Source organism: Anguilla anguilla, chromosome 4, assembly GCF_013347855.1.
Source record: "Anguilla anguilla isolate fAngAng1 chromosome 4, fAngAng1.pri, whole genome shotgun sequence".
Lineage (NCBI taxonomy): Eukaryota > Metazoa > Chordata > Actinopteri > Anguilliformes > Anguillidae > Anguilla > Anguilla anguilla.
In genome coordinates, this window is record NC_049204.1 from 6,787,330 (window position 1) to 6,813,102 (window position 25,773).

Here is a 25,773-nt window from a genome sequence, read left to right on the forward strand (position 1 = left end):
TATAGGGTTCCGAGTTCTACACTGGCCACCGACGGAAAGGAAACTACAATAACCAGCATGCACTGCGGCTCCCCCGCCAATTCACTCAGGTACTGGGGGCAGAAATCAGTCATATGAACAGCCTGCACTGGTCCTTCAGGACCCATGTCCAGAACGATGACCCAATCAGGACTGCGCATGGAAGCGATGACAGACAACATTAGAGTGTGCGTTGCGGGAGCACAGGCAAACCCCATTACAAACAGCCACCCTCAGCACAAGCTGCACACCCCGCAGTTAATTAGCCTAGCCAGCTATACGCGCGTTTTACCCAGTGTGTGCATTTTACCCCGACACTGCATCAGACACACAAGCAAATGAACGAATGATCGATTGATTGATTGATTGTAGGGGGTCAAAACCCTTCGCTGCAGCATTTCACACAAACCCAAAAGCGCTCTACACTGGACCCGCAGCAGAACGTGTCACGACTTAGACCGAGACAAAGCTTAATTCCTTAATATGAAAAGAAATACCGCTACCGTGCCCCACTGCGGAAACTACAGCCGGATCCTCAAACAAACACCCGAGTTTGTTTTCCTCCAAACATACGACAAAACTAATGCGTCAAAAATTTTAAAAAAATGCCCAGGAGCAACAGGCAGGAGACAGGCCCTGACATTTTAAAGCCTTTGTGCGCTAGCTGGGCTACGTGGAAAGGCTGGGAAGCGTTCGCAAACGGTAGTGAAAAGCAGAATGCACACTAACCCACCCATGTCATATAACACAGGGCACTGAGTTTACCCGCCACCCTCCCCCCACTGGGACAGGAGTGCTACACTCAGCCTGTTCGTTTGAATAGGTTGCTGACATGGCAGTATTCTCTGGGACAGGAGCCCAGAACGTTCCACAGAGCGGACCTAAGGACGCACGCACAGCTCCGCACCACGGCGGCACCAGGGCGGCACCACGGCGGCACGGGGTTACCACGGGAGGTCACACTCAGTGACCGTACGCACGGGTCTTTCACACACACACACACACACACACACTCATGCACCCACAGGTACAGTCTCTCTCACACACACGCGCGCACGCACACACACACGCACGCACAGGTACTGTCTCTCTCGCACACACACACACACACACACACACAGACACGCAAACACTAGCTGGGGCAGGCGCAGTCACAAAATACAAATATAACCAGTCGGACCAAAAAGAGCAGTAGCTGTTCTATCAATAACTTACGCTTGTGGCCATTTTAACTCGGTTCAGCGGGGCTAAAAATAGGACACGCATGCAGGTGATGTAAGAGGCAGAGCTTAATCAGGGCTTGTTGTGTAAGCTGCAGCCCATTCTCCCCTTTGGGTCATTTCCACTCCAGACTACAGCACGCTGAAATGCAGCTCTGCTGCTCCTCTCCTGACTAACCGCCCGGCCCTGGGTTCAGAGAAGCTCTGCTGGGCCCTCGGGCTTCTGCAACACCATCATGCTCTGCCTGCATTACAGTCTGGCAACAGAATGACAGGAATAGCCAGGCTACCCAATCAGAAGCCAGCGGAGCCTCCCACAGTGGTCTGTGCGTGTGTGTGTATGTGTGTGCCTCTGTGAGTGAGTGTGTGAATGAGACTGTGAGTGAGCAAGTGTGTGTGTGAGCGAGTGAATTTGTGAGCGAGTGAGTGAATGTGAGGGCATGTGAGTGAGTGAGCGTGTGAATGTGTGAGCGAATGTGTGAATGTGTGCGTGGGAGCGTGACTGAGCGAGAAAGTGAGTGAGCGTGTGAATGTGTGTTTGAGTGAGTGAGTGAGCGTGTGAATGAGTGAGCGAATGTGTGAATGAGTGCGTGGGAGCGTGACTGAGCGAGTGAGAAAGTGAGTGAGAGAGAGAGAGTGAGGGAGCAAGAGAGAGAGAGTGAGGGAGCGAGAGAGAGAAAGTGAGAGAGAGAGAGTGAGGGAGCGAGAGAGAAAGAGAGGGAGAGAGAGAGAGTGAGAGAGAGAGTGAGGGAGAGAGAGAGAGAGTGAGGGAGAGCGAGAGAGTGAGGGAGAGAGAGAGAGAGAGAGTGAGGGAGCGAGAGAGAGAAAGTGAGAGAGAGAGAGAAAGAGAGGGAGAGAGTGAGGGAGTGAGTGAGCGAGAGAGTGAGTGAGCGAGAGAGAGAGTGAGGGAGAGAGAGAGAGAGTGAGGGAGCGAGAGAGAGAGTGAGGGAGCGAGAGAGAGAGTGAGAGAGAGAGTGAGAGAGCGAGAGAGAGAGAGTGAGAGAGAGAGAGAGAGAGAGAGAGAGAGAGGGAGAGCGTGTGCGAATGATCACCACAGAGCCAGACGTTCAAGGCCAGATGAAAGTTTCAGGAAGCACAGCGCCCGGCTGGCAGTGTGGACTTTCACTGAGGGGCCGAACTCCACAGGGAGGAGAGAGTCCATTCCCATGTCATCCAGCCATTTCAGGCAAAGACTTTAAAGTACCCATAATGCCCCAGGAGGACTCTACCAAATCAATTAATCACATTTCAATTCATCTCCTAAACGGACAGAATTGAACACAGAGCTGAACGCTAATAAACACAGCAGCGTTCGGACTGGTGATTACACGCAATCCCAGGTGTGTCCCCTTCATTTGAATCTGTGATTCTAAGGGGAAATTGCAGGGGGGGGTGGGTAGGGGAGGGGGGGGTGGGGGAAGGGGTGGGGGGGATGGCGAGCCTTCAGAGACGCACACAAAGTTCACCATCTGCTTCCAGACACGTCCTTTGCAAACCAAAATTAGCGCAACGCACGAACGCACGCAAGCCAGCTAACGCTAATGCCAATGATAACGGAGAGATAGGGCATCGGCGCGATTCAAAACTCGACATTCAAATGAACGCCTCAGCCACGGAAACGCCGCGGCGCAGCTAGATAACGATCCGCTTTAACAAATGAGCCCGCTGCAAAAATGGCCCGTCGTACCATTTACATGACACATCCGCAGACCGAGCGCTATCACCGGTCCAAAAGGAGCCTTCGTTCAGGTGAGAGAGCAAACGACCGACCAACAAAAGCGCGATTTTATTTTTCTGTGCACGGAAGAGGGTATTTAAAGGAAATAAATCACATTTTCAAAAACTAGGCCTGTCTACCCCCCCCCCCCCCCCCCATACCCCCCACCTCCCACCTCCAAAATAAAAAAAATTTAAAAACTCAAGCTTTTCAACGGAACATAAATCAAACCGCCTTCCTGACCGTTTCCCAACATTAATCACAGAAATATTGGAGCTCTGCGCAGAAGCGGACTGTCGTAAGGGATCCTGACGAGCGATCAGGCTCGTAGGTCCGCGCGCACTGCCACTGCCGGCGCTGGGTGTCCAGATTGGATGTGCATAATGAATGAGCGGGTCAAGCCCTCTCTCAGAAGACGCCTTGGGGGGAAAAAAAAAAAACAACTCCATGGTGCAGACAGAAAGAGATGGAGGCTGACGCACTGGCACAAAGCGCTTTCATTCAGCATGAACACGGCCTCAGCCGCGCCAAAGGACGCGCGTCCGCCAGACAGCGGCAGCGACGCAGCAGCCTCTGCTTCCGCGGTTAAGCAAGTGGAACATCGCTGGGGGGGGGGGGGGGGGGGGGGCAGGTAAAGCTATACACACGAGCGGTGTCGCAAGGCCTGGGTTCGCCTCTGGTCTTGCGATTTCTCATGCACAGGTGGGTTTTTCTCCTTTTCATTTGCCACCCGTCTGTACGTAAGATATCACAAGACCAGAGGCGAACCCGTAGCCTTGCGAAACCGCGCCGAGTCTCTGGAGGGGGGGGCGCCAGCTTGACCCGCAGGGGTGAGGGCGAACCGACGGAGCTCGTCCAGCGTCCCGCCCGTCCCGCCAGAGACAGCTTCAGCAGCGGCGCCGGGTGGGCGTGGCCAGCATGTCACTTCCGCGTCTCGGACCCGCCGGGGGGGTGGGCGGCCGGCCGGCCGGGTGGCTGCCCGCATTAGGACGGGACGGGACGGGGCGGGGCGGGACGGCCCTCTCACCCCGAGGCGACCCGCCACGGCGGGACACATGAGAACATTCCGGAATGCTGACCGGCCTGGTACACGGGCGTACAGAACTGCCCGGCTTAACCCCCCCGTGCCCCCCCCTCCCCCCTCCCGTCCTCTCCCCCCATCCCCCCTCCCCCCTCCTGTCCCGTCCCATCCCCTCCCAACCCCCCCCCCCCCCCCCCCCCCGGCCGCATCAAGGAACACCATGGTGACATTCTGCAGTCATATTTAGCTCGGAGGGGGGATCGCAGAACGCAGTATTTGTTCTCTCCGAGTCAGGGAATCAGCGCTTCTTAAATATCCAGGGCAGAGTCACATGACCCGGAGGATATACGGGAGCTTCTACGGCCAGCCCGTGCAGCGCGCCGCCCTCCTGCTAAAACACCCTAAAGCATTTCTGGTTCTTTCCGTGAGCTACGCGCCAAGACGCCAGTCACGGAAACAGGACGTCTCCTAAAAAAAGAGTCGACCAACAAAAAAAAAAAAAAAAAACGGGAAATGTAAAAGTAGAAACGGTCAGTACACACAAAAAAAAAAACTGGTAACATAGAACGCAGAAACAAGCCTAGCTCTGCAATAACACTCGCTCTTCATGATGAAATGGAGACGGCGGTTCAGTTCTGCAGATTCCACACGAGCGGAGCTCTGATGAAACGCGTTCCAAATATAGCGAGCGCGTCGATGCGACTGAACAGGTCGCGCGTTCCTTCGGGGGGGGGGAGCAAACGCAGGGGCTCCTTCCCTCACGTGCCCAAAGGGGACCAGCGCTTCCATTAAATGTTTACTCAACGTGACGTTGACAATAAGTAGCCTACCTGGTGCCTGTTACCACATCGGGCCAGAAGCACCAGTGCCTACACTGGACCTGTTAGACCCATCGAGATGCACTTACAGTCTAAATGACTGTATGATTAGGGAGGGGGGAGAAAAATATCCAAGATAAAAAATTTAAAAACCCCCCAAGTTAAATTTGAGGAATTTTTCCCATCACTGTTACAATATTGTGAATACTTTAACTTGAAAATGAAACCTTGAAGAACAGCACTGGACTCCTCAAAATGTAAGCTATGATGACATCATGCAACGGTACCCCTGAGGACACAGAGGTTGCCCATCTTCACACCACACAGGACATTGCACATGGCCAAAGAATTTCACAGAATGCGCAAGTGTTGCGTGTTACCAGGGAACAGCGCACAGGCCGAGAGCGCACCGAGAAGCTCTGTCTGTGCTGTCAGGACTGCACTCCAAAAGGCCCGCGCACACACACACAGCGAGTATACACACACACACAGCGCGCACACACACAGAGCGAGTATACACACACACACACACACTCCTGACTGCACACACAGCGAGCACACACACACACAGCGAGCACACACACACAGCGAGCACACACACACACACACAGCGCGCACACACACACAGTGAGCACACACACACACACACAGCGCGCACACACACACAGCGAGTATACACACACACACACACACTCCTGACTGCACACACAGCGAGCACACACACACACAGCGAGCACACACACACAGCGAGCACACACACACACAGCGAGAGCACACAGCGAGTATACACACACACACTCCTGACTGCACACACAGCGAGCATACACACGCACTCCTGACTGCACACACAGCGAGCACACACACACCTGACTGCACACACAGCGAGCATACACACACACACCTAACTCCACACACAGCGAGCAGGGACACACTCCTGACTGCACACAGTGAGCACACACACACACACACACTCCTGAGGGCACAAACAGCGAGCGCGCACACACACACACACACTCCTGACTGCACACATAGTGAGCGCGCACACACACACACACACTCCTGACTGCACACACACACACACACACACTCCTGACTGCACACACACACACACACACACACTCCTGACTACAGGGACGCGCTGCTGACTCACGGGAGTCATCCGGCTCACACCAGTCATCCGGCTGCCCAGATATAACCTTTTCTATATTCCACAGGCCATGCATCTGTTTCTGTCAAGTATTTTCTTACACGGCAAATATAAACAAACAGACGATATTCAGCGTACCGGGCTGTGATATTACAGTGTTTCAGTGACTCAACTTAGCATAAACACAAAGAGCAAGCAGCTGGGGGCAACACTTGGATCAATGTAATTAGTGTTTCACTGCAACGGAACAAAATCAGCGAACGCGGTTCGGCTGAATGAAGAATTCTGCCCAGTACCAGTCAAAAAATAAACCCAACCTGCAGAGTAACTAAGTCCGGTAATGCGTCTTCTGTTCTTCTCCACGCTATACTCCACTGCCTACACCCACCTGAACACAGGCAGAATACACCGAGTGTTCATTCCTACAAAACCGTATTCCCCACGAACGGGTGAAAGAAATGGAAGAGGTCACGTCGCATCAAAACAAATTATTACTTAAACACCTGGAACATGAGCCCAGCAGCTGCAGGAACCCAATAAGGCCATGTCTGAAAGACTCCGAAGCTGCCATTTGTTACAGAAAGTTAATTGCAGTCATGCACTTTCCTTTACGGGAAAACATTTTTTTTTTTTTTTTGTTCGAACCATACGCACGTTACACGCTGAAATGCTTCCAGCTGCCCCGATGGGGGGAAACGAAGGAGTTTAAAAGGTGTGGCAGGTGTGCGAGAGAGACACTTTGCCTCCAGGCATTGTGGGAAAACGAGCTGGCAAAAAAAAAAAAAAAAAAAAAAAGAATCTGCGGGTGATAACAAGGGAAGCACCTGAAGTCACTTTAACAGAAGCAGTGAGAAAAATTCCACAAATTCCATCTGCACTACATCCAAGGTCAACCCCGAGAGAAGTTAAAACTGCAACGCTGTTATGAATCTATGAATCATAACCTGGTCCTTCCATATCTACGATCTACGCATTTATTTCATATTTTAACATATTTCCGGGAATTTGACCGTGATGAATTGCATCTCTTGGACTTGGGGTCAGTGGGACACCAAAAAAGAGTCCCAAAAAGCAGAGCTCAGCCATCTGGAGCTAGCATTACTGCGGCGTGCTGGTGCCAGTCTCGCAGGTACCAGTTTTACAGAAGGATAAAGCTGCCTTCTCACTGCAGTGAGCCCAATTAGCTGGTTTTGACAAAGAGGCAAAATAAAGGTGTGGATCAGGAAGTGGCTCTAACAACTCACTGACAGGCATCCTAATGAAACAATTTTATCTTAATTATTTCATCTTTTATTTATTTATTTATTTATTTTTAAGTCAACCATAACACCATCTGGAGCTACACTGCAATGTGGACTGAAGAATTCCTGGCTTTAAACATGGCTTTTCATGAGAAATAAAAAGCACACAAAGAACACAAAAGAAAAAAATAAATAAACAATCAACTCAGAAAATACCGTGAAGAAAAATGGCATCATTATATAAACGGTATTTTAAATGAAAACAAGAACAATAAATGATGAAAACAAGAGCGCGGTCTCCGGACTGAGCGTTGTGCACTCGAACGTGATGAAGCAGGGTTCCCATTACAGCCCAGAACACGGGCACGGAGAAAAACACGCCGTCTTCAAAAGAACGAACGTGCAGTCTTTCAAAAAAGGACAACGGGCTGGTCGCTCTCAGCGCCCGTCCCCTAACGCGCTTCACGGGTTCCACGTCTGGCAGGACGTGCAGAGCGGAGAACAGGCTGCTCGTACCGCCGCGGCGGGAACGCCACACGCAGACCGCTCGGCCGCGGGGCCAGCAGAGAGGTCCCGAGAATAACCCCCCGGGACATCGCTTCAGCGCCTGACGCCGGGGGGGGGGGGGGGGGCTCTGCGCCAGAAAGCACGCGCGCCGTCACGACCGCGAGGAGGAATGCTGCCGACTCCATTCACCGCCGCTCCCCGTGCTCCGACGCGGACGCGGCCGCCGCCAGCATCACGCGCTGGAATCATCTTAAATAAGCGTTCACATAAAAGAATACAAATGTTTGGCTGCATCGATTTGGATCAATTTATCTAAAAAAAAAAAAATAATAATAACATCACGAAGCAATCAAAAATTCCATCCACTTCCAACATGTCAGCTAAAAAGCATGATTTTATATTGAAGCCATTCCTTCTGGAAAAAGAATGTCAAGTAAACCAGCTAAGAACTGTACGACTGACTGATGCAGTCCTCAAGCAAAACTACAATCGGCCTACAAACGCAGAACCCTGTATATGTGAATACATATGCATGGCATGTAGGCCTACAGTACACGCCAACAGTATTAGGCCTGAACTGTATATGTGCATTATTATTCGCTTAAGTATAACTATAAAGCGGTTAGATTACTGTAATTACGTATATTAAGGGACACCTACACACATCTGAGAACAAATGAAAACGGTAAAAACGTCCAATAAAATAACGACAACAGGTGGTTATTATTCTCGTGGAATACAGAGCGCGCAGACCTCCATGTTCCAGGAGGTAACCTTAAACATTATTCAGTGGAAATGATTTTAAAGATAACGGGAGGGTCACGATGGTTATGTAAGCACAGAGCCCTTTAGGCCGTGACAGGGTCGGGCGAAATGCACCGACGAGTCAGAAAGATCAACGGAAGGCCGCGAAAGGGCCAGTTCTGCCCGTCAGAATTCCCCCCCAAAAAAACCTAACGAAACACCTGCAGGACAGGACGCCAGGCGACGGCGGCGGCTCACGCGGCTCCTCCGCCCCGAACTGAATGTGCGAGCCGGCGAAATCAACACCCCCGCAAGGCACGAGGGCCGGGTTACAGCCCGCCAGGGTCGCCCCACCTGAAGGCTCGCCTCATTTGAACAATATGCACACGGCGTTCTCCTTTCTTTAAATTAATGAATTAATTTTTTAAGGGTTCATATTCTGCCGTTAGTCGTTTTTAAATTTGGCACTATTCGACTATTCCCTAGCCAGCCATTTCCCTAAACCATGTTCCAAAAAACAACACCGCGACTACGTAACATAGCCAGGACTGTTCCTGAAGTGGAAACCACCAGCGCACAGCCCTTCTCAAAATCAGCAGCAGAAACAGCAAGCATCCAACTGAACAGCTCGGTGTACCTACATTTAATTTTCCCTCGTTGACAACAATCATATATAAAGTTGACAATGCCAACCGCCCTGGTGGGGGGGGGGGGGGCGCTGATCAGACTCACCGCGGATCAGCCGAACGCTGACCGGAGCCAATCAGTGAGCACAGCCGTTAGTGTGCGGCGGTCTCGAGCAGCTCGGCCAACCCCACCGACACGCGGCGACATCTCAAACTCTACGGGGACCTGGTCCGGTCGTCCCGATCGATCTGCGGTCCCAGAAGAGAGGCCGGTTCTCCAGTACGGCTCCATCAGCAGCAGGTGCTATACTGCGAAGCTTCGGGGACAACTGGGAGTCGGCCTTCGTTATAGTTTCGCATAACCCCATTCCCCCGGGTCTCACTGCGTGTGATTTTAACGTATTTTGTACGAAGCTGTCGCACGCTGTTTTCATCTTTACTGCCGGTGTGTGTCGACTCGTGTATTTCTAGAGCTGCTGGCACAAGGTGTGTGGGGGGGTGTGATTGGCCCCGAGATTCTGCAACTTTCCGTTTGTCTCACCGCCGCCTCGGCCCGGCGACTCTTGCGAAAGAGATTCCTAATCTCGAAGGGCCTTACCTGGCTGAATAAAGTAAATAAAAAGGTAGAGGCTGCGCCCTGTGTGTGGAAAGGAGGGATAAGGTCTGCCCGCCTCTCCCTCCGTGACCGTGACAGACGCCCGAATCTCCAGTCCGCTCACGATGGCGAACGCGTGCCGTTTAAAGTTTGGGGCCCCAAACCTAAACGAGCTCGTCGGGCCGAACCGGAGCAGAGGCGGGGCCTCGGAGCGCTCCGTAGCGCTGTGTGGGCGTGGCTCGGGTACCGGATCTCAAAATCGGAAACGCGCTCGCGTCGGGACACGAGCGTACGCACCCAGGGGCGCGCCCGAAAGGCGTCGTCCAGCGGAAACCACACGGGTCTCGCTCGCCCTCGCCGGGCTCGTTCTCTCCGGGTTAATTCTGTCCTCAGAGGCTTCCCGCATTCACACCCACAACCAGAGGTCAGAGGTCAGCAGCCGGGCGCATCGTTTCAGGCGCAAATTAGCTTCTCGGTTACAGTGGGGGTGGAAGGGGGGGGTGGGGGGTGTGTGGGTGAAGGGGGGGGGGGTTTGGGCGGCAGGGTTCACAGACCGATCTGCAGGCGGTTCGATGGCGAGGGAGCGGAACGTAAACGCGTTTTCCGAAACAGCGCCGGTCGACTGCACAAAAAGCACTTCTGAGCCTCAGTCGTGGTCAAGCAACACAAAGCTCCATCAATTCCCAGCATGCACTGCCAAAGGCTGGGAAGCTACGAATTAAAACGGTTCCTCCCCCCACGGCGCCGGGTGAGATCGGCGTTTCAATCCACCGGCGCGGTAGCCAGAGGTCTGGTTCCGGCACAAATTAATTCACCAAACCGGCTCCTGCTTCGCAACAGGTGAGCCTCACCGAACATTCAGACGCGTCCCCTTTAAAACTGCCGTTTGGCGTTTATAAATAGCCATGCGCTGCGGCCGTGTAAAGTTGCCACACGTTTACCTTTGACTGTAAACAAGAGGGGGAGGGGAAAAGCTGGCTGGGAGGCCAGAGGAAGGTAAAGCAAAGCATTAAAAATGTAAAAAAAAAAAAAAAAAAAAGTTTTTTTAAAGCCTTACAGTGTCTGTTTAGGGCCTGTCGCACAGAAACACAACTCAAAATGCAGGGTGTTTGTGCCTTCCCTGTGTGCGCATGCAAGTGTGTGCGTGTGCCCCTGTATGTGTGTGTGCCCCTATGTGTGTGTGTGTGTGCCCCTGTATGTGTGTGTGTGTGTGTGTGTGTGTGTGTGTGTGCGCGTGTGCCCCTGTGTGTGTGTGTGTGTGTGCGCGTGTGCCCCTGTGTGTGTGTGTGTGTGTGTGTGTGTGTGTGTGTGCGCGTGTGCCCCTGTGTGTGTGTGTGTGTGTGCGTGTGATCGCGTGCGTATGCGTCCATATCCGTGTCCAGGCTCCTCCCCCACAGGGGACGTTTCGTACCTCTCGAACATTCTCACGCACCCTCGAGGCACCCGGGCTTTCCATCGGGACGTCCGTCCAGAACCGAGGGGGACCAAACGCGCAGGGCCAAAAAAAAACACGACGAAATCAGGAGCCCAGAATTCCGAGCGGCGCAAAGCCCCCTCGCTGAGCCGCGCCACAGACGAGCAGGGGGAACAGCGGCTCTGCGGGACGAGCAGGGAGAGCAGCGGCTCTGCGGGACGAGCAGAAAAAACAGCGGCTCTGCGGGACGAGCGGGGGGAACAGCGGCTCTGCGGGACGAGCGGGGGGAACAGCGGCTCTGCGGGACGAGCAGGGGGAGCAGCGGCTCTGCGGGACGAGCAGGGAGAACAGCGGCTCTGCGGGACGAGCAGGGGGAACAGCGGCTCTGCGGGACGAGAAGGGAGAACAGCGGCTCTGCGGGAGGAGCAGGGGGAGCAGCGGCTCTGCGGGACGAGCAGGGGGAACAGCGGCTCTGCGGGACGAGCAGGGGGAACAGCGGCTCTGCGGGACGAGCAGGGGGAACAGCGGCTCTGCGGGACGAGCAGGGAGAGCAGCGGCTCTGCGGGAGGAGCAGGGGGAACAGCGGCTCTGCGGGACGAGCAGGGGGAACAGCGGCTCTGCGGGACGAGCAGGGAGAGCAGCGGCTCTGCGGGAGGAGCAGGGGGAACAGCGGCTCTGCGGGACGAGCAGGGTGAACAGCGGCTCTGCGGGACGAGCAGGGGGAACAGCGGCTCTGCGGGACGAGCAGGGGGAACAGCGGCTCTGCGGGACGAACAGGGGGAACAGCGGCTCTGCGGGACGAGCAGGGGGAACAGCGGCTCTGCGGGACGAGCAGGGGGAACAGCGGCTCTGCGGGACGAGCAGGGGGAACAGCGGCTCTGCGGGACGAGCAGCGGCTCTGCGGGACGAGCAGCGGCTCTGCGGGACGAGCAGGGAGAACAGCGGCTCTGCGGGACGAGCAGGGAGAACAGCGGCTCTGCGGGACGAGCAGGGAGAACAGCGGCTCTGCGGGACGAGCAGGGAGAACAGCGGCTCTGCGGGTGGAGCAGGGGGAACAGCGGCTCTGCGGGTGGAGCAGGGGGAACAGCGGCTCTGTGCTAATTCCGGGCGCCTGGGGGGTCTGTTTTTCATTTGAGGACAGGAAGCGTTGCTCTCAGAATAATACCGCTCCACTCCGTTAGCAGGCAGTTTTGCTTCTCCCTCCTTCGGCCCACCGACGTTACCGCTAAACACACCACCAGTGGTTTTCCAGCTAATTTCTGCTACCATTCAGTGACACACCCCCCCCCCCTCCCACCAACCCACCGCAAAACCAGACAAAATCATTTTCAGGGGAAATAAAAGTAGAGCAAAATTAACCACCTCTTTTCCTGGGAGCTGAAGAGAGGACTGCAGGCTCAGAGAATCGTTCAGAACCAGACAGATCACAAGAGCAACCCCCCCCCAGTTTTTATTTATTTATCTATTTATTTATTTATTTATTTATTTTTAACTGTGACTTCTGCTACCGACCTGCCGAGCATCAAGATCGTGCACAAGTCTGAGCCACGAATTGACAGCAGCCATTTTCATTTCCTCTCCCTCAGCAACCCGAAATCTGATCTCATTTTGAGAGTCCCCGTGACGTCACATGCAAGGCCGTGCCCGGTGCCCAATCAGCCTTTCTGCTGCGTGTGAGTGACCTTTGACCCCTTAGGCCTCCTCTGTGGAGGTCAGGCCGGGGCGGAGCCACAATGGCCGAAGTGAAAAAAAACAACCGCATCGGCGTCCGCCGTGCCGGTGGCGAACCTGCGGTCCATTTCACCGGAAGCTTCCGGTTCGGTCGTCCAGAGCGGAGCCATGACCTCACAGGCCGGGGAGAATAACGCATCGGCGTCCCTGGCGCTACGCTAACCTCTGTAGCCCGTTACAGAGAGCTGCTCTGCCACAAACCGCGGCCAGAGAAAGCACTGGTGAGGTTAGCCTCTCACAGACGCCCTTGCTGTGCCATGTTCTTCCACTTCATGTCATTCACAGGCAGTGTGTTCAAATGCGTATACCAAAGCAGCAGGTAAAAAGCACACACATGCATGTATATACACACAGACAGACACGCGTGCGCACGCAAGCGTACACATACAAGCACACATACACATACAATCACACACACAGACACACACACACATACGCGCACAGACACAGACACAGACACAGACACAGAGCAGGTTTCAGCTGCACAGGCAGAGAAATTAGCTTTTTTGGGGTGCGTGCCTCAGAAAGGAGGCCCGGCAGTGAGCTTTGGGCTGAGAGTCTGACCCCTCCAGCGTCGGTGCCCAGCCAAAGGAGCAGGGGAGAGAAAGGCCTGTTTCGGGTCACCCCAGGGGGTCCGACCGCTCCACGCCGTCCGCTGTGCCCCGAGCGCGTTACGCGCTTCGCTCAACAGAACCGCCGTCATTCCCCCCTCTGACGTTTGGCGCCCCGTTCATCGCGCGCGGTGTACCATCCCTTCCGCTCCCCCCCACACAGCGACGCTAGCCGTCCGCCATTCGGTCACGCCCCCTTTTACATCTCCCGAGAAACGGCGGGCGTCCTGGCGCCCCTACGCTCCACCCCTCTCAGCGCCGGCGTCCCGCCAAACACCCCCCGCCGTCGCCGTCGCTCGCCCACCCGCCCGCCCGCCGCGTTTAGAGAGAGAGAGACGTCCCCGGCGCCGCGTTCGCGTCGGTCCCCGTTTGTTCCTCTCCGTGTTCCTCCTCCGTCAGCACAAATGAGCCTCTGGAACATGACGGCTCTTTCTCTGCCTCCTCTTTGTGCGCCCGTAACTGCTTGACAACGCGCAGCACTGCGTTTGTGGAAACTGCGTTCGGGGGAGCCGCCATTCGGGCTCTTGTGTGAGGAAGCTTAACGAGGGGGACTGACAGAAAGTGACAGAATTCTCCTGGGCCACCTTTTAACCTCCCTCCCCCCCCCCTCTCCTCCCCCCCCCTCCCTACCCCTACCCCCCACGTCAGCCAGGACGAAAGCTCGCAGTTGCACTCAACAGTTCATTTTAGATCTGAATTCTCAAATGAACCCGAATTTTCGACTAAAAATGATGTTACCCAGATGCGTTCCTACACACTGTTCCTAGATTTGGGAAAAGGGCCTTTGACACCGTGTCCATCAGAACATTTTACCTCTTTTACAACATTGTTTTATCTGATTTTAGCCATACTAACTTCAACAATGCACAGCTGAAAAAAAGTTAAATGCAAGCCTACCAAGCGACCATTGCTGGAAATTAACGTCAGGCTTAAAACGAACTGACACGTGTGTCTATCCACACTGCTACCAAGCAGTAACTTACAGAAAAAAAAACTAAATACCATAACAGGCACAGAAATCATAAAAATTCCATATGCATTGCTGCAGATACATATGGAAAAGCAGTTTTTTAATCAAACTCGGTGATTTTGGTCCACACTGCACAACTGCAGCCATAACAATATACTTGTTTCTATTTTACTTGTTTATTCTCCATATTTTGCAATTTGTCCTTAATAAATTTAGTTGGTTGGCTGCTGTATAAAAAGACTGAGAAAAACCTTGGTCCTACGGAGCACATGGTACGGACTTGGTAACAAGCAGGCCAAGGGAGGGGCTTAAGGACTGTGTAAAGGGCTTGTGTCTGTCAGAGCTTCCTGGAAATACTGGGGATCGGGCTTTGGTCAATAACGCATGAAATGCAGCTAGACTGTGGGTACCACCTCTAAAATTCCACATAGCATCTGTGCCTAGAAAACATGTATCCTAGAAACTAAAGAAATAATCTGACAGCTTCAGCTGTTGCGAAAATGCTGGCACTGCACTTATCGCGGAAAGTACCAAGAGAAAAAAAGCACCACCGAGAGAACGGCATAAACCAAAACACCACATAAAAACCGGGCCAACGGTAGTCAGTTAGTTTCACTCGTGCGTGTTGTTCTTTACTTGAGAGAACGCTTCTCTCTACTGAGCATGCTCACTCTGACCCAGTTCATGTAACGGCATGTGCAGCAGCCCTGGCGCTGCACATGAAAGCCCAAGCAAACCCTGGCACCAGCTAACAGCAACCAGCCTGGCGTGGGTCCATCAAGATAAAAGGGATTGGCCACAAACACATATCTACTGGGTCTAAATAAGCTGCAACGAGAAGCTTCCATGCAATTCCCTAGCACTAAAAGGGATGCACCGTTCAAAATAATCACTGACACAGACCACCGTAATTTAGTTTCCGTTTCCTTCCCCGATGAGTGACCAATGAATACTTGCGGTATGCAAATGCTGCAGTCTAAGTACAGCAGTAAAATACGGTACCCTTGGGTAAATGCGCGGATCTGACTGACAGTTCTCTTCAACCCCACCATTATCCATTATTCTCTCTAAAATCAATGCCCATGACCAGACAGATTGAAGCTCTGCATTTAAGTGTCACGAACGCCGAAAGATCTGCATGCAACGATCATCAGCACGGTGTTATATTAACGGAAATGTGTGGTCCGGTCCTTGTAGCTTGGTTTGTAGGATAGTGGTTCGTGGGTACAGCTCATTGTTTCTCGTCAACGATAGATGCCTGTAAATCAGCGCGACGCTGCAAAGTCTCTATGCAATGAGTCATGAATTCTCTTGGTCAAGCATAGTCCTTACAAGGGTAAACTACAATCCCCAGGGTAGCCCGTGAGACTTCCCGGTACACTGCGCAGCAAGGCCGTGGCCTTCCTTAGCTCAGCTTTCAGTTCACTGATGTACACACTAGCCCATGCTAAACCACTGCATAAAAAATGACTATTCAGATAAACTGCACGGGAACTGTTGCAGATCGTAACGTGCTTCCGTTGGGAACTGCCAATACCGGTTTGAAACTTAAAATAGGATACATCGATTTATGTTTTTTCTGGGAGTGGCCCTTTAAATACTTCCTCTCCATAAATAATACTTTTGAACAAAGTTTGTGTTACAGTCGCAGCGAGAGAGCGAGCGAGCGAGAGAGAGAGAGAGAGAGAGAGAGAGAGAGGGAGAGAGAGAGAGAGAGAGAGAGAGAGACCATGCACTCTCACACCGTTCTGAATTTTCTTCGCGCTTTGCACAAATTCAGCAAGTTTGTGATACATTTCTGACTTGACGCTTCAACAGAGCAGCCAATTCCCGCAATGCTTCGCATTCCACAGTGCGTTCTTGGATTCCCCCCTCCCAAAGACCAGCAACGTATCATTGTACCGAGTCACCCACTAACAAATTCACCCAGCTAGATACCTGTGCCATGACTCGGCCATTTACAACATAGTGACATAGACTATTTCCCCGTGTTCCAGGTTACGGCTATCCAAACAATCCATAGTATAAAAATTTCTACCCTGGATCCACAACATTAATTTGGCCTAACCACTTAACGATTGGAAAGTGAATGCATACTGGACAGACAATACTCGAGGCTAGTTAATTGGATTACAAAACATGTAGCTAAAGAAACGAATAATTACTAAATTATGTCTCACACAACATATTTAGTATTACAGAACTTGCAAGACTTTTAAAATTATTTTTTAATTTTTTTTACCGGTAACAGTTTTGAAACAACCCAAGATTGTACATTTCTGTTGTGCGTGTTCCACCGAAAATAAACCTTTAAATTGGCTACAAAGCTATAAGCCTAAAATACAGAAAACGTCACGTTTATTCTAATCTGCAGCACTTTATTAGTAACGTATTTATGTTTGGCTCTGTTAAGCTAAACACTGATGGACCTTTAACATATTCTTGCAACACGTATCCAATCACCTGGCTATAAAGCACCAGCTCACGCTTGCAGTTTGGCTGGATTTCCAACTTGTTGCTTCTTTCGGCTTCATATGTATACGCGTCAGGAAAGCAGCTAGCAAGCCTACTGGCCAGTAGATTAGTGCTTAAGAACTAACCAGGTACTAGCAAACTAAAAGTCAGGTACAGCCAATTAGTTGGTCAGCTAGCCGATACATTTAGACTAACGTTATTTACGAAACAAGACTGTTGCCCATCTAGTACTTAAACATAATTCGGCTGTTAGCCTAGTACTATAAAGTTAGTCAATAAATTTATATTTAAAATGTGTATCGTTAATTTGCTCGATATGATTGGAAAGTCAGCATGTTAGCGTTTTTAAAAATTTCCCAAAACTAACGTTAAATAAATGTGTTAACCACTTGATGATATGCTATTGTTAAAAGACAATATTGGCAGATAAAAACGTCAGTGAACTACCGTTAATTAGATTGCTAGCTCGAAATCTGCTAACCAGAACCTCGGCTTAAACTCGCAAGCTAACTTTAGCAAACGTTAATTCCGAGTGTTTGAGCTGGCCAACTAGCTAGCTACCACTGGGAGATTAGTTAGCAGCCAGAAGGTCAACTAACGTTCGTTAGCTCTACATTTCTAGTCAGCTGTCGGTAACAAACTAGCTAGAAATTCAGACGCGTAGTATGCGGTAGGTTAATAGAAAAAATAACCATCATCTGGGTAGCTGGTCATTTTAGCAAACAAGTTAGCCAAGTGGTCTGTCGTGTGGACTCCATTTAGCGAATGTTGGTCATCTACCCAATCTAAGATAACGTTAACTGAGCTAGCTACTGCTGTTTTAAGGCTGTTGGAGGAAACTACAGCCTAGATGGCCGTTGTATATGTAGTGTTTAGGTGGATGGCTATCTAGTGGAAGCTAGCTGCTTTGTGATTTAGTTTTGAGTCATTTCTCCATGCAACTGAACTGACGGATTTATGAGTAGCTCGCAGTGACTACTACTAGCTGACTACAGCAGTAAAAGACGAGCTATACATGGTAGCTTGGAAGCTAGCAAACTGGCGAATGGTAGCTACAACCGAGTAACCTTTCTACAAGAGTCCTAGCGTAACCTAACTGACGAACGTAACGAAAAAGCAGACACAGCAGAACCCGCTAGCTAACTAGCAATGGACAGGACTCAAAAAGCCCAGCTGGCTAGCTCACCTAAGCTAGCTAGACACCTAACGTTACCGCAGCAATAGCAAGATCTCTTTAAGTCTTGTGGCAAAGTTTACTGGGTCGGCGGAATCGAATTTGTCCCTTACCTTGCTGGTCTGATAGGCCTCGAAGGCTCTCAAGGCGCTGTCAGTAAGTTTAACGTGAAAGACGGAGACGTTGCTGCCATTGCTCACTCTTCCACAGGACAGTCCGTAGCACTGCTCCTCCTTCAGCGCCGCCATCTTGCTACCATTTCCACCACGCTCACGCGCCCCCTCAGTAAACGCAACAAAACTCCCTTTGGCCATAAATGAATATTCATGAATCACTAGCGGCATGCATGAAAATGTAGGCGTGGTTTAGTAACAAAAAAACGGAGGCATATTAATTAATCATTAGTCACTACCATATCTCCGCCTCTATCATAAATATGTATAAGAACGTGGGTGTGTCCATACGTTTGTAGGCCGGGCATCGGGTGCTTTGCATGCTCGCGAGCCTTCTCGCACTGGCTAAGAAAAACGTCATGCATCTTTTCGTTCATAGATACGCTCTCTCCAGGACAATTCCAGTGTCATTACTTATTAATAACCTGGAACGAAATGTGAGGAGACTCCCCGCGAGTCGTTTGCACCCTGGGTCTTTTGGGAAAGTGCGTAGGAAGGGGAAAACATGAGGCCAGCGAATTGCGTCAGTAGACGTCAAAGCGTGACACAATCCATCATACAGGAAGGTCCCGTTAAAAAGGATATTTACACGTAATCTGCGCAGTTGTTTCTGTTAGTGATTGAAACCCTCTAATCTATGATGAACCACCATTACTCGCGATTAAAATTAAAAACAGCTAGTGTAAAAAAAACGACAAACACTACCATAAGCCATCCAGACAAATTATTTAAGCATCTTATTAACATGTCCTGTTATTGTAATATAATTATGTAGTAAACAATATATACTTACCGAAAATAAACATTGTATTTATTTAATGAAATTACACGAAAAACGATATATTAAACATACAGAATTTAAGTATTAGCGTTAAAAAAGCTTAACTATCTCAATTGCAATTTGTCTTTTTGTCCCTTGTTTGAGGAAATATGAAAAAATGCGTTGACGCAAAAGAACACAGCCTGCTGGGACTGCACAACGAAAAACAGGACAATCTTTTTTTAATTTTTTCAATAGACGGTAGCTGGAAGAAACCAGTGACTAACTCCTCTGGAGTTTCACCCACTAGCAGAAGGAAATATCACAGCTTCCAGCTGGTCTCCCCAGTTCCCCCCTCACTGCTGACCGAGAAATTAGCTGCTTGTCTGAATGAAACTGAACAGAGAGCCATAACCACACAAAAACTCCACTTTTACACTGGGGGCATTAAAACTGGGGGAGTGATGAATCTGGAACTGATGGACAGAGATGACTCATACGTGTAGGATGGAATAACATTTAAAAAAATAAATAAATAAATAAAAACTTTTGAGAACCTTATCCTAAACAACTACTTTACGGAATGCACTGGAGTTTCCGGCCGTGAGACTTTCAGACTGGGCATACGGCACAGGAGAAATAAAATATAAAGATTAACACGATGATGGGCTGCATTTCAACATGATTTCCAGGACATGTCACAGAACTGTAGCGGAGTAAAACACATAAACCCTCGTGTTACCACAAGGAGCAACATGTTAAACGAACCTGTGTGAAGAGAATGTTTTCTTAAAGAACTGAAAATGTTTTTATTCATATTAATGGCAAAACAAGACCAGGAAACAGGCATACAAACATGGCTTTAATAACACTATAGGCTGTAGAGGAAAAAAAACAACAACAAAAAAAAAAACATCTTGAAATCAAGTACATCTCAGCAGTCGAGAAGAATTTCGCAAGAAATGTGATCTGTGAAACTACCACCCTCTCACCAAGCAGGCAGTTTTTACCACTTTATTTAACATCGGCATTCGACAAGTCTCTTGTCAGACTAACAGACTGTAGTACATTTTTAAAAAAAATACATATTAACAAGGATTTTTGTCCAAGTTCACGCCCCCCCCCCCCCCCCCCCCCCCCCCCCCCCCCATCACCCATCCCCCCAAAATTGCACCAGACATGGCACTTCATTTTAGTCGCTGCTTTTAACAACAGGGCGCATCGGGCTGCGGGGTTTTTAAGCCGAAGCCTTGCCGCTAGCGGTGTCGTCATTAACCGCGAGAGCGCGGGTCTTAGCTCCGAAGACGCCGGAAAAACGACTACTCCGCCCGTCAGAGCGGGATCAACTCGGCTTATGACAACAGCTCCAGCTGTCTGAGTTAATGAGTAACGTGTAATACCCATTACCCCACTCCCAATTCCTTTCCTCATCCCCACGATAACAGTCCAATGGTCGTGCTGTCGCTTCTTTACCCTGCCGCGGTTGGTGGCTCTGTCTGCTAAGAACCTCGTACCTGGACTCATCCGATGACAGCATGAATTAGAATAAGGTCTCATTTTTCACATTTAAAAAGGTTTTAACACACAGCCTGAGCTTTTCTTGTCTCTCGCCTTTTCACGAAAAAAAATGGCTCCAGGAGACAAGTTCAGAAACGAGGCTGCATCCCAGGGAAGCTTAAAGGCAGCTTCTCCACTGACAAAACTTCAAATATGTTTGTTTTCTTTTTTGTCCAGATCTTTGTCAAAGCTGCTGATTTTCTCACTCCCCTTACTGATCCCACTGAACCCTCGGCCCAGCGCGAAGCCAGGCGATAATTTTAAACTGCTTTGCAAATCCCGGTGATTTAAAAGGACCTTTGGTTCCCCGGGGCTGCGGTTGAACCAACATACACACACACCGAATGCACCTCGTGAGCAGCTTGCAGGCCTTCGAGCTTAAACGCCGATCACACAGCTCACCTTCAACCAAACTTGTTCAGCTTCAACCTAACCTAACCTGGCTGCCTGTAGCTCGTTAGCATCACTAGCGCTCAGGTCCAACCCAGTACTGGCAGAATGAGAAGGCTTGTGAAGCAACAGAACGCAATTCATCATGCAAAAAAAAAAAAAATACCCAGCGATTTCACAACGCTCTTCTTCCACATGCCTTAATGTCTGGAGTCCTCATACAGGGCCGGGTCTAGAGCAAGAAAAACATCTCTTTGTTTTCCATCTGTGACACAAACAAACACCTCTGACAAATAAATATGACGACACAAACAGTCCTGTCCTTCCATTCATACAGTAATCCTTCAGCTTAATAGAAAAAAAAACATTATCTGAACAACAACGCTTAATCAATGTAAAAAGAATATACAAAAAAGATTTTGGAAGGATCCCTGTGTAACAAAAAAATAAAAAATAACTTGGTCCCAGAAATATCAAAGGGGGGTAGCAGGGAGCAAGCCTCCCTGTGGAATTACTACCCAGACGATTACTTGAGCTGCAAAGGTCTTTCTTCTGTATCTGCAAAAACAAAAACACATTTAAAAAAAAATCCCAACAATGATCAGTTCAGCCCTTCCCAGCATGCATGGTCTGCTGTCAATCACTCTCCCCGGTTCCCAGAGGCCAATTAAGGTCTTTCTCACTGAACAGAACAACAGTATTACGCTTAGTGCTCGTAATTTTATGCATTTACAAGATGGTGGCTGAGGCCAGACTGACTGAAAAGAGAGCATCCAGGTAAGCTTTAGGGCTTCAGCATCAGGGCCATCCTCTTAACAGGAGAGCCAAACACCAGATAGAAACATCAAATAGATACATATACACATTGAGCCAGCTGAATGTTAGCCAGTTGAGATTAGCAACTAAATGCTCAGTTCATACGCATTCACAATCATTACTTCAGGAGGGGGGGGAGAGTTAAATAGCACTGGCAGCCATAAATGTCTCAGCGATATATAATGAACACATTTAAAATGAATGTAGCTTCACATATGAACGTGAACGAGACAATCATTTTAGAGTCTATTCGTCCATCCAGTTCTGTCTTTCAAAAAATTTCACGGAAACGATGAACGTGTGAAAACTGCCGCAGAAATTAGGACTGAAGGCCGTCAGGACCAATAAGGGCGGGAGTCCCAACCGCCCAATCAGAGCGCGGCCCTCCTGCCCAACTGCCCAATCAGAGCGCGGCCGCTCGGCGGCTCTCTTTGCAGGAGCGGGAAAAGTCCACCGACACCCCGGTCCCGGTCCGTTTCAGTTTCTGGCGGCGATGACCACGGACAAGGCGACCCCGCCGATGGCGACCGCGGTGGCCCCAAACAGCCATTTCCAGGTGACGCCCTGAGTGGGGGAGGGGTGGAGGGGTGGGGGGGGGGGGGTGGGAGAAGAGAGAAGAGCGCCGCTGCGTTTACCAGACAGGAGCGACTCTCGATCGAAGCGCCTCGTGGGCGGGCGCACGACAGTCACGTTTTTAAACTTTCAAACACGTCGATGCGGCGTGCCAATGTCAGGCCGCACCTGCGGGGGTCACACAGGTCGCTAAAGGTTATCTAGTCGCCTGGCGGGTTGGGGAGTTGCATTTAAACAGCGAGCAACTGGAGCACACACACACACACGTGCGCGCACACACACACACACACAGGCAGCACTGTCCTTCAGAATCCATGGCTGCGTCAACAAAATTTCACAACGTGAGGCCATTTCCTTTCCCTCTTGCGCAACCGAGCGATCGGGTGACGCGTCACTGCTGAGAAGGATCTATGAGGGAACATTCCATTCAGTCAAATCGCTGTGTTCTGAGAGCCAGCACGTGAGTTCCCTATAGAGCTTTAGCATCTCTGACGCTGCAGAGCTGTGCTGCCCAACCCTGTTCCTGGAGATCTACCGTCCTGCAGGTTTTCACTCCAACCCTAACAAAGCCACACACCTCATTCAGCAGCTAGAGCAGGGCTGCCCAACCCCTGTTCATAAAGATCGACCGTCCTGTAGGTTTTTACTCCCAACCCTCACAAAACACACCTCATTCAGCAGCCAGAGATCTCGTTGAGCTGATAGTTAGCTGATAATGATAATGAGTCAGGTGTGCCAAATTACGGTTGAGATGAAAACCCGCAGGAAGGTGGATCTCCAGGAACAGGGGCTGGGCGGCCCTTCCGTAGGGCCACGCGCCCTTTCGCCGTCCGTCTCACCCATGAGGACTTGGCCCCGTGCTTCTGCACAGGTCCAGACGAGGGGTTTCCCAGCATCTTCTTGTACATGGCCTGCTCCATCCCCTTCTGCTCCGAGTGCTTCCTCACCAGCTTGGAGAGCTCGGCGTGGATGGTCTGCGGAGGGAGAGCAGAGGGGATTGTGGGCCAGCGGCACCGTTCTGCACCGCCACGGAAGCTCGGTGTGACGCAAAACCTCATTTTTTATCATCACAGACACAGAAAAGACCGCAAGAATTACACCTTAACAAAGTTGCATTTTCCACTGATTAAAAAAATCGTACTACGCTTACAGTTATACAAAAGGGAGCATGCCTTAGTAGCACTGCCAAAGAACACGATGTGGAAAAATCAACAGTGTTTGATAAAAAAACAGAGCCAGAACAAAATCAAACAGTTAAAGGCACTTAAAGTAAGCAGGGCGCTGGAAAGGAGATATACTGGTCAGAATGAATTCCCTATCCTTATTACCAATGGTAGAGTTTATCTGCTGATTCAAACCAAGGTTTACAGCTACAAAATGAGAGTAGCCGATATGAAAAAGAACGTGACTGTAACGTAAGTAACAATCGATAAAGAACTTGTTTGTTGAATTGGTTTATCCTGACATCACTTCTCCAGTTCTCAACGTCATGAACGTTTCAGAGATATGCAAATGACCCCAAACGCTCATGTAAGACGTGTGCTGTACATTCCCCCGGCTGCATTTTCTCTGAAGAGTCACATGGTTTCCCCGCCAATGTAAACAGGAACCTCGCTTTACCTAGAATGTTCAGGGGAAAAAAATGTGGCCTGACAGGCTCGAGCAGGCGCTTTCATCTACGGGGTTTGACACCGTGCTCCCAAGACCTCCCTGCAGTTCACAGGAACTGACACAACGTCACAGAGAAAGTGGTTTCCCCTCAGTGAGGAAGTGGGAGAGCGCGCTAGAACAATACGTCTAATTCACAGATTTACACCGCATCAAATGCGACAAGCAAGTCACGCTAACAGTCCCGTATGAAGTAGCCTTTTTGTTGGTACCAGCTATGATGGTAACCTGAATGCCATCAAACCATTTACAGACCGCATCACTGTGCATACCCCAACTGCGGTGCCCTAAAATCTAATGCACACTCCAATATAGCACACCCTAAACTCTAGTGCACACTCCAATATAGCACACTCTAAACTCTAGTGCACACTACAGTACAGAACACCCTAAACTCTAGTGCACACTCCAGTACAGCACACCCTAAACTCTAGTGCACACTCCAGTACAGCACACCCTAATCTCTAGTGCACACTCCAGTACAGCACACCCTAAACTCTAGTGCACACTCCAGTACAGCACACCCTAATCTCTAGTGCACACTCCAGTACAGAACACCCTAAACTCTAGTGCACACTCCAGTACAGCACACCCTAAACTCTAGTGCACACTCCAGTACAGCACACCCTAAACTCTAGTGCACACTCCAGTACAGCACACCCTAAACTCTAGTGCACACTCCAATATAGCACACCCTAAACTCTAGTGCACACTCCAATATAGCACACCCTAAACTCTAGTGCACACTACAGTACAGAACACCCTAAACTCTAGTGCATACTCCAATATAGCACACCCTAAACTCTAGTGCACACTCCAATATAGCACACTCTAAACTCTAGTGCATACTCCAGTACAGCACACCCTAAACTCTAGTGCACTCTCCAGTACAGCACACCCTAAACTCTAGTGCATACTCCAATACAGCACACCCTAAACTCTAGTGCATACTCCAGTACAGCACACCCTAAACTCTAGTGCATACTCCAATATAGCACACCCTAAACTCTAGTGCACACTCCAGTACAGCACACCCTAAACTCTAGTGCATACTCCAGTACAGCACACCCTAAACTCTAGTGCATACTCCAGTACAGCACACCCTAAACTCTAGTGCACACTCCATTACAGCACACCCTAAACTCTAGTGCACACTCCAATATAGCACACCCTAAACTCTAGTGCACACTCCAATATAGCACACCCTAAACTCTAGTGCATACTCCAGTACAGCACACCCTAAACTCTAGTGCATACTCCAGTACAGCACACCCTAAACTCTAGTGCACACTACAGTACAGAACACCCTAAACTCTAGTGCATACTCCAGTACAGCACACCCTAAACTCTAGTGCATACTCCAGTACAGCACACCCTAAACTCTAGTGCATACTCCAGTACAGCACACCCTAAACTCTAGTGCACACTACAGTACAGAACACCCTAAACTCTAGTGCATACTCCAGTACAGCACACCCTAAACTCTAGTGCACACTCCATTACAGCACACCCTAAACTCTAGTGCACACTCCAATATAGCACACCCTAAACTCTAGTGCACACTCCAGTACAGCACACCCTAAACTCTAGTGCATACTCCAGTACAGAACACCCTAAACTCTAGTGCACACTCCAGTACAGCACACCCTAAACTCTAGTGCACACTCCAGTACAGCACACCCTAAACTCTAGTGCACTCTCCAGTACAGCACACCCTAAACTCTAGTGCACACTCCAGTACAGCACACCCTAAACTCTAGTGCACACTCCAGTACAGAACACCCTAAACTCTAGTGCACACTCCAGT

The 25,773-nt window shown here is 50.2% G+C and overlaps 2 protein-coding genes across 2 annotated transcripts in view; both read right to left on the reverse strand.

The window, feature by feature from the left end:
- Positions 1-18,317, reverse strand: part of ell (elongation factor RNA polymerase II) — a 54,378-nt gene extending 36,061 nt beyond the window's left edge. Inside the window, exon 1 of the mRNA XM_035416345.1 lies at positions 18,143-18,317. Coding sequence (XP_035272236.1) covers positions 18,143-18,277 — 135 coding nt within the window. The 5' untranslated portion in view covers positions 18,278-18,317. The remainder of the gene's footprint in view (positions 1-18,142) is intronic.
- A 2,367-nt stretch (positions 18,318-20,684) lies between these two features.
- The window catches only part of fkbp8 (FKBP prolyl isomerase 8), a 15,094-nt gene continuing 10,005 nt past the window's right edge, over positions 20,685-25,773 (reverse strand). Inside the window, exons 7-8 of the mRNA XM_035413287.1 lie at positions 23,138-23,272; positions 20,685-22,289 (exon numbers count right to left, since the gene is read on the reverse strand). Coding sequence (XP_035269178.1) covers positions 22,203-22,289; positions 23,138-23,272 — 222 coding nt within the window. The 3' untranslated portion in view covers positions 20,685-22,202. The remainder of the gene's footprint in view (positions 22,290-23,137; positions 23,273-25,773) is intronic.